The sequence below is a fragment of the Echinops telfairi genome, unplaced genomic scaffold, assembly GCF_000313985.2.
Source record: "Echinops telfairi isolate 266 unplaced genomic scaffold, ASM31398v2 ScPeMD7_1;HRSCAF=3_0, whole genome shotgun sequence".
NCBI lineage: Eukaryota > Metazoa > Chordata > Mammalia > Afrosoricida > Tenrecidae > Echinops > Echinops telfairi.
In genome coordinates this window covers 32,027,396-32,040,423 of record NW_022103896.1, presented here as the reverse complement: position 1 = coordinate 32,040,423, position 13,028 = coordinate 32,027,396, and the positions used below count along the sequence as shown (strand labels likewise).

General features: G+C 41.8%; 1 protein-coding gene across 3 annotated transcripts in view; it reads right to left on the bottom strand.

Annotated features, from left to right (window-relative positions):
- The window catches only part of ANGPT1 (angiopoietin 1), a 297,629-nt gene that overhangs the window by 13,438 nt on the left and 271,163 nt on the right, over positions 1-13,028 (bottom strand). For all 3 annotated transcript variants that reach the window (XM_004697434.2, XM_045287636.1, XM_045287639.1), the window contains exon 8: positions 6,449-6,579. In XM_004697434.2, coding sequence (XP_004697491.1) covers positions 6,449-6,579 — 131 coding nt within the window. The remainder of the gene's footprint in view (positions 1-6,448; positions 6,580-13,028) is intronic.

The window sequence follows — 13,028 nt, the reverse complement described above, 5'->3', positions numbered from 1 at the left end:
TGCTATATCTTTTGATAGCTGGGCACCATCAGCTTTCTTCACCACATTTGCTTATTCACCCGCTTTGTCTTCAGCGGTTGTGTTGGGAAGATGAGCATCATAGAATCTGGCAAGCATTTTCAATGCATCACGTTCTAATTAGTAATGTTCCAAAAGGCTTGCATAAGCAGTAAGACTTTATTCTTCTATCACTCAGGAAGGGCGAGCCCACCCTAAGCTCATGGGTGCCATCATTATCAGTGTGCTCATCCTGAAAGCCATTCGCTGGGTTCTCATGTACAAATTTGTCCCTGCTCCCAGCTGGCTTCACGGAGCAGCTGTGTGGATCCTCTGTGCAGGGGGGCTAAGGACCTTTGCAGAGGTCTGCATTCCTTCAGTCATCTCTTACTATAACCCCTTCAGGCCAAGACCTCCCCACTCCCCAACCCCCTTCTTGGTCTTCTTCTTGTTCCAAAGATGAAAAGTTGTTTATCCTGGCCAGTAATCTTGAATTCATTGAAAACTTCTAGGTATTCCCTTACTGTCTCTCCTTTCTCTTGGGCCTCACATCCCTTTTAACTAGGTTTAAGTGAGAAAATACTCATGACCACGGGGCCTGCAAACAATAAAAGAGAGCTCTCCCTTTCTCTTTGAACTCCACTTCTTCTAATGAATGCAGTAAAAAGAGGAGATAAGGCCATGACCCTTAGAGATTGAGTACCTTCATTCAAATCCTGGTTATGATACTTAATTAGGTGGTGTCTGGCAAATTATCTAACCCCTCTGGATCTCTGTTCTTGCCCACAGTATTCTTGTGATCCCCGCTTTAAATAGTGTTTTGGAAGTGCTTGTAGGATATTAAGGGTAAGACATTAAGAATAATGTAAAAGTGCCTACTAGACCATGAGAGCTAAATAGATATTAGCAATATTATTACTAGGGGAAATTACAAGCAAAAGAGTCTGATTATTGTATTCTACATCTCCTGTCCTTCATTAACTAACCTATGATTGCAGTCTGAGGCTCTAGGCCTATCAGATCTTAGTGCATCTTTTTCTAAACATGTCTTTTGAGACATTTTCTGACATCCTCCACTCTTTTATCCAATATATGCAACTTCACTCAGAAACTAAAAATTGAATTCTTAAACTTATATTCAGAAAGATGATCTTTATTTGCAATTCAGGAGTCTAATTCTCAAATATTTCCAATTCTGGGGTTCAGTCTTCTGGAATTTAACTAGTCTTCAAAATCAGATCCAGTTGTTGGGATTTATCCCTTTGCTCGATCTGTGTATATGGGACTACTTGCGTGCATTTCCATATGTTACATCTAAGCTCATGTTAGGGTTACGTTCATATTCAACATTGATTTCTCAACATCAGAGCTTCCAGGTGGTTCACTTTGGTTTGACACCCCCTGCTGATAATTTGCTTATCTCCTGCAGATATACTGAATCAGAATCTACAGTGTAACATCCCTAGGTGGAGTATAAATCCCCAGGCCTTGTGCATACATAAGAATCAGCTGGGCTTCTTGTCCCACTGAAAATTCTGATTCAGGATCTCTGGAGTGGAAATGCAAATCCTCAGCTAGGTGTGGGGAGTGGGGGTGGGAGGGGCTAGAACCAACCAGTTGGAAGCCCTCCTTGCTTTACATATGTACTCCCATAATCACTTGTGATTTTACATAATCCTTCAGAGCACCTGGGAACATGTGCTATCCTATAATAATGTTTACTTATACTGTGTTCTTGGCACTGTGTGACAGTAGTAGATAGTACAACGTGTCTGCCTTCCACGAATGCCTACCTTTTGTGACATAAGCTTTCATCGTATAAATCAATGTCATTCAAAATCAAAGTCACTTAATTGCTAGACAACCCACTGTCGTCACGTCCATTCTGACTCTGGGCGACTCCCCTAGAGCAGAGGACCACGCCCCACAGGGTTCCTGAGGCTGTCAATCTTTAGGGGAAGACTCCCGGACGTCCTCCTGCAGAGCTCCTCGCAAAGTAGACGGCCAACTTGAAATTATCCATAGGGGTATTTTCTTGCAACCACTTTGCCTTAATCTTTAGGGACTGTTCATTATCCAACTCTGTCTGGCTTGGTTTCTCAGGTTATTCCAAACTCTAGGAACATTTCCCCAAAGATCTTGTCATGTCAACATCATCCACCAGTTTTTAATTTAATTTTCTCTGTCATCTTCAGGATTCCACAGCAAGCCAGGCAGGCACTTATCAACGCTCTGCTGTTAGCATCGGCAAGTTCTAGGGTGAAGTGAAAAATTTATGGGGATGGCTTTATTCCTTTTTTAAGGACTGAACTGAGAACTACCCTTTGTTAGCTTTAGAAAGCCTGTCTGTCGGCTGACATAGTTTATGTGTGGGAAAAGAGGTGGGGGTCTCTGCCACAGCAGATTCCTGCTGCAGAAGGTTATGTCATATTTTACATTGCTTTTATATTATGAGTTAAATATGGAAATTGCCTGGAAAGAAAAGTAAGGTAAGGACAGGTATGTAAAACAATACCATGAACTCTTTTTTTTTTTGTAGTTGTTGTTATTGGCAACCATTAATAAATGCAATTTCTAGAAGATTTTTGAAAAACTGTATTTTGAAGACTATTCCTTTGGTACTCAAATCATGTGTGTTTGGCAGGTAAGTTTACGTAGAATATGACAGTGTGATAAGAAATCAGGCATCACACTTTTATAATGCTGGAGTAAGAGGCTGCATGGTTACTTCTTCATGAGTGTTAACCAGGATAAACACAAGCTCACATTGAAGGAATTTACACTGTCGTTTTCTGAATGTTAAATAGCACTTCTAACTGTTTTATTTCATGAAAGTGGTTCCTTTCTTTGAGCTCACGAGGGCACAGTAGATACTCTCTTGAGGCTGGGGTAAGAGGAGAGGCTATGAAAATACTTTCTACAATCACCTTTGAAATGCTTTTCTCCTAGTGATAAAATATACAATTTTGCAATAATGGCCCATCTATTAGGGGATACCTTTGGTGTACACTTTAGACATTTTCCCAAGGTCAGTGGCAGTTGCAGAGCACAGATATTTCTGGCTTCCAAATCTCTGCTGACAAGTCATCTCTATTTAATGATTAATTAAGGGGTCAGTTCCATAGAAAGCGTGGGTGGCAATTTTCCTCTTGAAATATATGCTCTGGTTCCATCAGACGGGTAATAAAACATTAGCTTATTCAACGTTTCATTTGAATGGAAGGAAGAAGGAAGAAGTACACATACTTCTAGAAAAGGGGGAGTAGGATGTTGCAGTGTCTTTATAAAGATGTCTGCACGGTGCTTTCTCGGCTCACTCCATCACTCTCCCACTTTACCCCTTGCTATGAATGACTGCCGACATCGCGAGCATTTTGTCTGTGCCCTAAGGGCAGCTGCAAAGAGCACAGAACCACGAGAAATGTTGAGACCCTCTAACTCTAGCCCCACAATGGCAGGAAAGCATGTAACTAAACTCTTGCAAAGACAAGACTGGGCTCTTTCTGAGGTTGTCCACAAGGAGAGATGCAGGAGCTTCCCCGGCAACTCAGTGGAGTCTTTGATCCTGGGACACTCCATTGAAAGTTGCCTCTCTTTCTTCCAATAGCTATCTCTGTTGTCAATAGAAAGTGTTTACAGTTCAAAAAAGAGTGTGACTTACTGATTACCTTTTTTTGAGCATCTTCCCCCAGGAGATGAAAGTTCTCTGAAGGCAGGCCACCTTCTCTCTTCTGCAGTAACTGGCCTTAGTAGCTAGTGGTGTTATTGACTCTATTCTGACTCACGTGGACCCATACAAGCCCATTAACATTTGCTTAACAACTGACAGAAGGAATGTAAGAAGTTAGAAGGGAAAAGGGGTCAAACAGTCTCTCTTATGTCTAGCCGAAATATCTTCTGTTTTTAATTAAATCTGTACTCCTGTGGCTTCGTTTTTGACAGATGTGGGTAATAATGATACTGTATTATCTAATTAAATACCTTCCATGTATTTAAGAAAAGCCTACTTGGACATTACTGGTGAACAATCCAGCTTAATTTACTCTTACTTCCTGTAGGAAGAAACAAAGATAAGGAAAGCCTTAGAGGCAGAGAACTAGGAGGTATTAACTCAAAAGGGTAGGAAGCACCACCACTTAAGAGAGACTATTTTTAATAAGCAAGGAGCTCAAATATGATATAAGAGAAGAATGAAGGAAAATGATTAGAAGGAAAAAAATGACAGCTCAAATGAGGATAGTATGGGGTAATTTATTAGCACTTTAGTTCCAGGCACCCCTCCTTCACCTGCCTGCCACCGACCTCATCCTCATATTCCCAGCCGGTAGCTATCTCCAGCCCACAGGCCGGCTTTGCAAAGCGAATAGTGTTGCAGACCTGGGGTCTGTCTAAAGGGTATTTGATAAGGAAATAGCATTTGTTACAAAAACACATTAACTTACACCATGCCAGCCTAGGAAACAAGTAGATTCTTTTTTCTCCCCAACATATGTGTTTATTGGTCAGTAAGAAGCAGGTCCAAAAAAAAAAAAAGAAGCAGGTCCAAAAAAAAAAAAAGAAGCAGGTCCAAGAGTGATTACAGATGAAAGAACACGGCAAAGTTCAATCGTGTGAAGCAGAAATAAAATCATAAATCTAAGCAGTGGCATTTTTCATTGACAAAAAAGAGGTGCCTTTTCCTCTTTGCTTTGCTCCATATTTCCATTATTCTGACAGGAATATGAACATATTGGAGCACACTTCTCAGGAAAGAAGAGAAAGATTTTTACTGTTGATCTTCCATGTGTTGTATTTGGTAAGAAAAATTAACTGTAAAAATATACAGGGGGAAAATGAAGCATGTCTCCATAATAACATGGGCAGGCAAGCAGAAAAGTAAAATCCTTTTGTCTGCATAAAGTTGATGACAATTTCATTTATGCAGTCAGGGAGAAAATGAAGTTCCTCTCTCAAGAAAAAAAATTAAGTACCAAAAGGTAGCTTTCTATTCCTGTTAAGAATTATAATCTCAGAAACCCACAGGGGCAATTCTTCTCCACGTGCGAGTCAGAATTGACTCAATAGCTGTGAGGGTTTGAGCTTTTTAACTCTAAATTTGAACAATTAATTTTTAACATGGTGATGGGGTCACAAAATTACATATGGGAATCCACAATTATTCTAGGACAAAATGGAATGTTGAAGTTGAAGGACATGATCAGAGGCACACCAGTAGGCTGGCTTCGACAGTTCTGCAGGGGTTCCCACCCTGAGAAGCTAGTTATGAGTGCAGTGAGTGGGCATCAGTGGACTAGGCTGTACTGGCGACAGTAGTGGTTGGGGAGGGCGGGGAGAGGAAGATGGAAGCTTCCTTTTATACATTGCTGTGCTCTGTTTACTAATGAGAGATGTTTCAACCTGCAGATTTATTTCCTTAGTTTGAGATTTTGAGAGTGAAGTCCAAGATTACCAGTCTACAACCATTCAGATATTTATAGTCATTCGTTCACACATCATAGTTAGGCTTCATGCCCTATTTGCCATGACCTACTTCACTAGGTGCTCAGGATAAAAGAGTACATGAACTTATTTTAGTCTGTCTCATGGACAAAGGAGAGATTAGAGGATTCTTCCTTGTTTCTATGGATTTGGAGTTCAAATAGCATGGTATCACATGGGAAGTTGTATATAATCTAATGCAACGGTCATCTCGGAAGAAGTATGGCCAGAATGCCCCTTCAAAGTGACCATGATAAAACCTCAAGGCACATCCTTTATAGAAGTTCCCTGGAAGGTTCTGGAAAAGGGCATTATGCTTGGCAAAGTAGAGAGGAATAGAAAAAGAAGGCAACCCTCCAAGAGATGGATTGACACAGTGGCTGCAATAATGGGCTTAACCACAGTGATAATTGTGTGGATGCTGCAGGCCTGGGCAGTATTTCCTTCTGTTGTATATAGGGTGGTTATGAGGTGTAACCAATTCAATATTATATATTATAGCAACATCTAATATTATATTACATAATATCAACAATGCATAAAGCCCCTGCGTGGTATAGGGTCAGTGCTCAACTACTAACAATAAAGATGGGAACGGTGCAGGACCAGGCTGTGTCTTGTTCTGTTGTGCATAGCATCGCAATGAGTCACAACCAACTTGGCAGCACCTAACACCACCACCGCGCTAATCATTCAGGAGGTGGAATCGCGGAGACTTCCAGAGGCTAAAGGATTATTCCGATTGAGTTTAGCCTATTCCCCTACAAGTGTCGGGGCTGGACGTAAACCTCTAAGTATGCTAGCAATGTCTTGCACAAGAACACATGGTAAATTCGTGGGCAGAACAAAATTATCTCTAGGGACTTGCTCTGAAGTTTCCTATCCAGAAGATCATACCCCTTTCTCCTAGATAAGAAACCTCAAGTCTCCCACCAATGAAACCTAACTTGGAGAAGAGCCCCCTAGGACTTACCTCCTGTTAGCATGAGGGCACATTTGCACATGCAGTTGTCATTATCAGCATCTTTAGTGCTGAAGTCAGCTCCGTGTAAGATCAGGCTGCTCTGTTTTCCAGCTGTCCCAGAGTGACCCTTTAAATACAACCTGAAGTTTAAAACAAAACAAAACAAAAACCATAAGCCATTCAACAGAATGAACAGAGCCTGGAAGACTGACTCACTGAACGTCAACTTTTTTTCATCATTTTCTACTTTCTTTGGACTCAGTTCATCCCAAAACGTAAAAAAAATCAAAAGTCTGAAAGAAAGAGAGATATGGAATGAAATAAAGGAAGGCTCAAAGCGAGCAAGGGGAAATAAAAGAGAAGGAAAAAATGAGTCTAACAGATTCTTACAAAGAAAATATTCCCTATGATCTGAGTGCTTGGTAATTCTTTCACTTGGCCTGCTCAAACTCATAAAGATCTCTGAAAAGGATTCTTAAAGAGGCATGTGGGTTTATTTTATTCCTATCCATATTAATCTTGAATCCAAAGTAACTTTTAGAGTGTCAATGCAGCATAAGTCACGCAGGCAATATTTAGTACTGATGATGTGCTAAATACGATTATTAATAGCCATACCAATAAGAAGTCTCGTTGATTGAGGACTTGTTCTGTGCCAGGCACTCTACTAAATGCATTCCAGCTGCTCTCTCGCTTAATTTTCTGTTAAATCTATGATGCAGACATTTCTAACCTGATTTACCATTTGTCAAGGAGTCTTGGCAGTGCTGTAGGGTAAGCAAACCACCAAGGTAAGTTGTTCAAACCCACCTGCCACCCCAGGGGAGGAGGACAAAGCTGTTTGCTTCCATAAAGATTTACAGTCTTGCAAACCAGATTGTGGGGTGTGGAATATTGTTGTGGTGTGTGGTAGGGTTTTTGTTTTGAGTTGCTTTGAGGTAGAATCAACTCAAGGGCAATGGGTTTGACCCTCTTCGTTTTCCATACACCAGGAACCCTAGGTGCACAGGGGTAAGTACTAGCCTGCTAACTGAAAGGTCTGGGGAAATGTGGGGCAGTCTCTTTCCCTATGGGCTCACAGCCTCAAAGATCCTATGAGGTCAATTCAGCTCTGTTCCATTGAATCACTATGAGTAGGAGTGTGCTGGATGGCAGCAAGTTTGCATTTTTGATCCCTAAGATTTAAATGGCTAAGTAAGCTACAAATTAATTCCCTTTGACTTAAAAACAAAAAACAAAAAAACCGGCTCCTATCTTAATTATACATTCCCAGGACAAAAGTGTGTTGAGCAAGTACTATAAAGTCCTCCGTGTAGTTTGAGCATACAAAGGAGACAACTTACATGCCCTTGAGGGGTTTGCATGTCTCTAAAATTAAATATAAAATCTTAACTCTTTAATATAATATATGATATTCCTCAAAGTACCTACTTTAAGCTCTATCTCTCATGTACAAATTATATGAACCTCGTTAGTGGCACTCACCTAAATGAACATATAAAAAAGCACCCCATCTTTTAGAAGATGAGATTCCTGGGTTCTAATCTCAAGCCCTCAAATTTGGAGGTTTGCAGCGGGCCGAGGAGGCTACTTTTCCAATGAGTATCTCGGATGACTCTGCAGAGCATCCGAGGAGAAGGAGAACTTTTGGAGAATACTGTCCAAAATGTTAAATAGCAAAACCCAAGTTCACTGCCATCCAGTCTGGTCTGATGGCTAGGAATCCTTGGGTGCAATGGAATGGTCCCTGTGGGTTTTCCAGGCTGTAAATCTTTACGTGAGCAGAAAGCTCTATCTTTATTGTGAAGAGCAGCTGGTGGGTTCAAACTCCTGACCTTGTGGTTAGCACCCCATTGTGTAACCCACTATGCCACTAGGGCTCCTAGAATTAAAAGAAAACACTACTTGACACATCATCACAGTGGTCCAATATGGTTCCCTGTCTGAAATCAGCTATAGAACTGCCACGTGGGTTTCTTAGACTGTAACTCTGTTGTCAGTTTCCAGTTCATTCATAAAGTCTCTGGAGCATGATTTTCTAACTCAATTAGCAGTGCTTCTTTTTATCAATGCCACGTTCTTGCCAAAGTCTTCTCTCAGTACTCTCTCCAAATCCTCTGCATGATCACTTCTTTCTGTGCCAGGATCTGATTTATGAGCCCATCACCACAGGAAAGCCAGGGTGGCATAGTGGTTCTGAGTCAGGTTGGGAACCAAACCATCCGCAGTTTGAAATCACAAGTTGCTGCAAAGGAGAAAGATGAGGGTTTCTCCTCGTAAAGCAGTATAGCCTAAGAAACCCATAGGGCAGCTCTAGTCTGTCCTAAGGGATCGGCATGACTCGATGGCAGTGAGTTGGAGGGGTTTTGTTTGTTTTGTTTTTGCTTTTGAACAACAGTATAGTGATGGTTGGTTACTATCTGTGCAAATGAGCGACTTGTAAGATCCGTGCCAGCTTTGAACCAACTTTTCCAAGACTATTCAGCAGAAACAAAAAGAGCAAGGGATATGTGGGTATATTTTTGACTTGCATTTGCATCTAAGTATATTTAGAAGCCCCACTAATATTCTGTGAGGCTTGATATTTTTATTAATGGACAGCATGCTACATGTGTGCTATTAAACAGGTTTTTCCAAATAGCCTGAAGGGATTTTTGAGCCAGCATAAGATACACAATTACACCCTACACAAGTGCTATTGGTTTTAATGATTAATAGAATTTCTAGTTATCAGGAGAACTTCTAATGCTGGATTATCACCAAGAGGCTTAAATGAGAGATCAGCTAAAAATTCCTAGCAATGCAGAAAGTGTAGCATTTTAAAATGTTGATTCACATTTTAGATTTTAGTGAGGCCATGCATAGATGGAATTCACCACAGGCAAGTCAGATGGCAGGCTACCAAGGCGACCCCTATCCGTGTCACCTTCCAGATCTGATCTGGGCTTTTAATTTGGTGTCCTCCCCTGAGGTTCCTAGCCCTTCCAGGACGACTGCCCTCCACAGCTCCCAGACACTCCTCCAGCCTCCATTTAGAGTCAGAATAGAAGCTCCATGGGGCTCAGCCTCGTGATCATATTAGAAAGAGGTTCCCCTTGGAAGACAAGTCACCATCAGACTATCCCTTGTTTGGTGAACACAGACACAATCAGAGGGGAGGTAGCAAGATGAAGGATTGCAAAAGGAAGAGGCTTCAGAGGGCTATCAAAATAGCCAGGTGCGTGTAGCTCACAGCTCACAGCTCTTGATGAGCTGTGCTCACTCCACGATGGCCTTCCTTCTTTCCTCCTAGGACAAGTCATTCACCTTGTCCCTAAAGGGGCAAGCTCCTTCATAGCAAGGCTCTGTAGCACAATGATCCCCCCACCCCGCGGTGTCTTTGCAGGTAATCTATCTATTTTGCCAGCACTGGGTCCATTATTTAAGGAACCTTGGTGACGCTGTTGTTGGGAGCCCTGGTGATGTAGTTGTGACACTTTGGGCTGCTAATCACAAGATCAGCAGTTCAAAACCACCAGCCTGCTGCATTGGCGAAAACAAAGGCTTTCTATTCTTGTAAAGGGTTACCGTCTCAGAAACATATAGGGGCAATTCTTCTTGCCTGTCCTACTTGGTTGCTAGGTCAGGATTGACTCTATGGCACTGACTTTGGTTTGTTTTGGGTTTTCGTGGTTTTGTTAGGTATTGGATTGGTAACTGCAAGGCCAGCGGTTTAAACCCCCTAGCTGCTCTGTGGAGAAAGATGAGGTTATCTGCTACTTTAAAGATTTATAGTCTCTGAAAAAAATGTATAGCGTCCCTCTGAGTTGGAATTGACGCAATGGCAGTAGGCTTGGGTTGTGGTGGTGGTTGTTCTTGTTAGATGCCATCAAGTCAGTTATCATTCTCAGCAACCTTAAGGACAAAAGAGTGAAATGCTGTCAAATCCTTATGTCTGTGCCCATTGTCGTAGCCACTGTGTCCATCCATCTTGTTGAGCGCCTTCTTCTTTTGTGCTGCCCCTCTGTTGTACCAAGCATGATGTCCTTCTCCAAGGACCGACCTTTCCTGATAACATGTCCAAATAATACGAGATGCAGTTTCACCATCTTTGTTTGCCTCTAAAGAGCATTCTGACTCTACTTCTTCCAAGAAAGGTTTGTTTGTTCTTTTGGCAGTCCATAGGGCTTACAGTGTTCCAGTCCCTTAATTAAAACACAACTATTCTTTGATCTTCCATATTTAATATCCAACTTTCACATGGGATTTTTGTTTGGAGTCAATTACTGATCATCAAGCCAATTCTGCCTCAGCTCAACCCTCAAGGACAGACCAGAACTGCTCCCTTGGGTTTCTGAATGTCTAACTCTATAGGAGTAGAAAGCCTCCTCTTTCTGCCTCGGAGCATCTGATGCTTTCGAACTGTTGACTTTGTGGTTTGAAACCCCTCACATAACCTACTATGCTCAGAGCTCCTTAGGGCCCCTGATGGTACAGTGAGTTAAGTCTTGGGTTAACCTCAAGACTGGTGGTTCAGAACCATCCATTGCTCCAGAGGAGAAAGATGAGGCTTTCCATGCCCTCGACAATTTGCAGCTTCAGAAACCCAGTGGAGCACTTCCACTTAGCCTCAGCAGCTCCCTCTGAGGCAGAAGGGACTTGCCAGCAGTGAGTTTGGTGTATTTGCTTATTTTGAACAACTATAGTGGGCTATAGGTCAGGGAAGGGATGCTCATTCATTAGTGCTATTTATTCAGGGAATGGAAGGGCCCAATGGCAGAGTTGTAAAGCATTTTTCTGCTAAGTGAAAGGTTCAAACCCCCAGAGTGGCTCCGCAGCAGAAAGACTGGATGCTTCCTGGGGAACAGTCATAAAAATCCTCCCTCCGTCCCAGGTGGTCACTGTGACGCCGAATCAACTCAATGGCCCTGAGCCAACAAGGGCATTCCTGTCATGAAATAAACCAACCAACCAAGGAGCAACGACAGAAACAGTTAGTTAAAGGGAGGCTCGCACAGAATACATAGGTGGTTCTTTTGAATGGTGGTTCGGGCTGTTTTCTAAAATTGGTTGGGTAATGAACTATGCGTGATTTTTTTCCTATTCGGTTAATAGTTTCCCTAACAGACATTTAATACACTGGTGACCAAAACAGACTGCATCTGAGTATGACTGGAAGGAACTTGAAGTGCAAGTCATTAGAGAAAATCCTTCCCCGAAGGAACACCATGGGGATCCGGGATAAGTACTCCTGTGTTCGGCCAGTGTAGATGTGGTCTGCGTGAAGAATGATGTGCTGTGAGATCAAAACCAAATGCTCCCTCCGGAGCTAAGCATTTGGCTGAGGGGCAGAAATCAAGAAGCGGCCACAAAGCTGCCGAGAATGCAATTAGATGTGACCAAAGGGCAGGCGCAAAGTAGAAACATGGAATTCATTCCTTTACCTAAATTTTTTCGTAATTAAGAGAGGAAAAGCAAATAAACAAAAAACATGTATCAGTAGCACTGAAGTCACAACCTCAAGGACAGTTAGCATTTTTCTCCCAGTCAACGTCTTAAGGGCAAAATTTTAAGACGATAGATGCACATTAACACCGGTGATAATTCTCCCGTCATCCCTGACGAAATCATGATTACCTGTTTTCTCTGTCAGACATTTGAATAACTAGATGTGGTAAGAAAAACAGGATAATGGTGCATGCTATCTCGGAGAACAAGCTTCCCAATTATACCCATGTATTAATTATGTGACTTTCCTTTCTTTAAATTAGTTAGCCCAATCTCATTAATTGATTTTCTCACTGATATTGTTTTAAAAAATTACTAATTTGTATATATAAAAAAAGAAATTATCCTACTGCTCACATCATTCAATCTTCACTATCTTTGGAGAAGAAAGAGGCTTTTTCATTATCCAAGGGTGTGGGAGACGTATGTATGACAAATTGAAGTTTGGCCTTGGCTCTTTTAAACAGTAAACAGACTCTCAGATAGCTATGCTTGTAGGTCTTAGGTACTGACGAGCTGAACAGATTTGTATTTTGGCTCTGAACTCTCCCCCTGCCACCATATGGCATTAGTTTGTCTTTCTCACAATTATTTGGGCAAAAAGGAAAATGACCCCCATGGTTTTCTTTCAGAGTGTGGTAGCAATGACTCAATCTGCCCAAGCTTCCCACCACTGCTATGCCTCCTGGCTGCTCTTCCAGCCTGGTGTCTTCTTTAAGTTACCTTCTTCCACCCCATTGAAAGGCACCATCAGTAAAGAGGGATTTCACAGAACACCTTTTAGCCCTGAGTTTACATGACACTTGTGTCAGCTTTGGCTGAAAATACAGGCAGCGTTTCTCTTATGAATCTATGGAGACAGGAAATAGTATTTGCCTTACTTTAGACTTTTCCTAGGAAAGGTATTTGTTAGGTATTAGGGAGACCTCCTCAAGAGGTTTGCAAATCAATAGCACTGGAAGAAACTGCTAAGGAAACTGTAGGAACATTTCAGGAGACGCAAAACGTTTCTTTAAAAGTTTCTTGAAGGAGATTTGTTTTGGAAGCTGTGGAGGATGTGGAATTTTGAATTTTAAAAGCGGGACAAGGAGCGTCTTTTCAA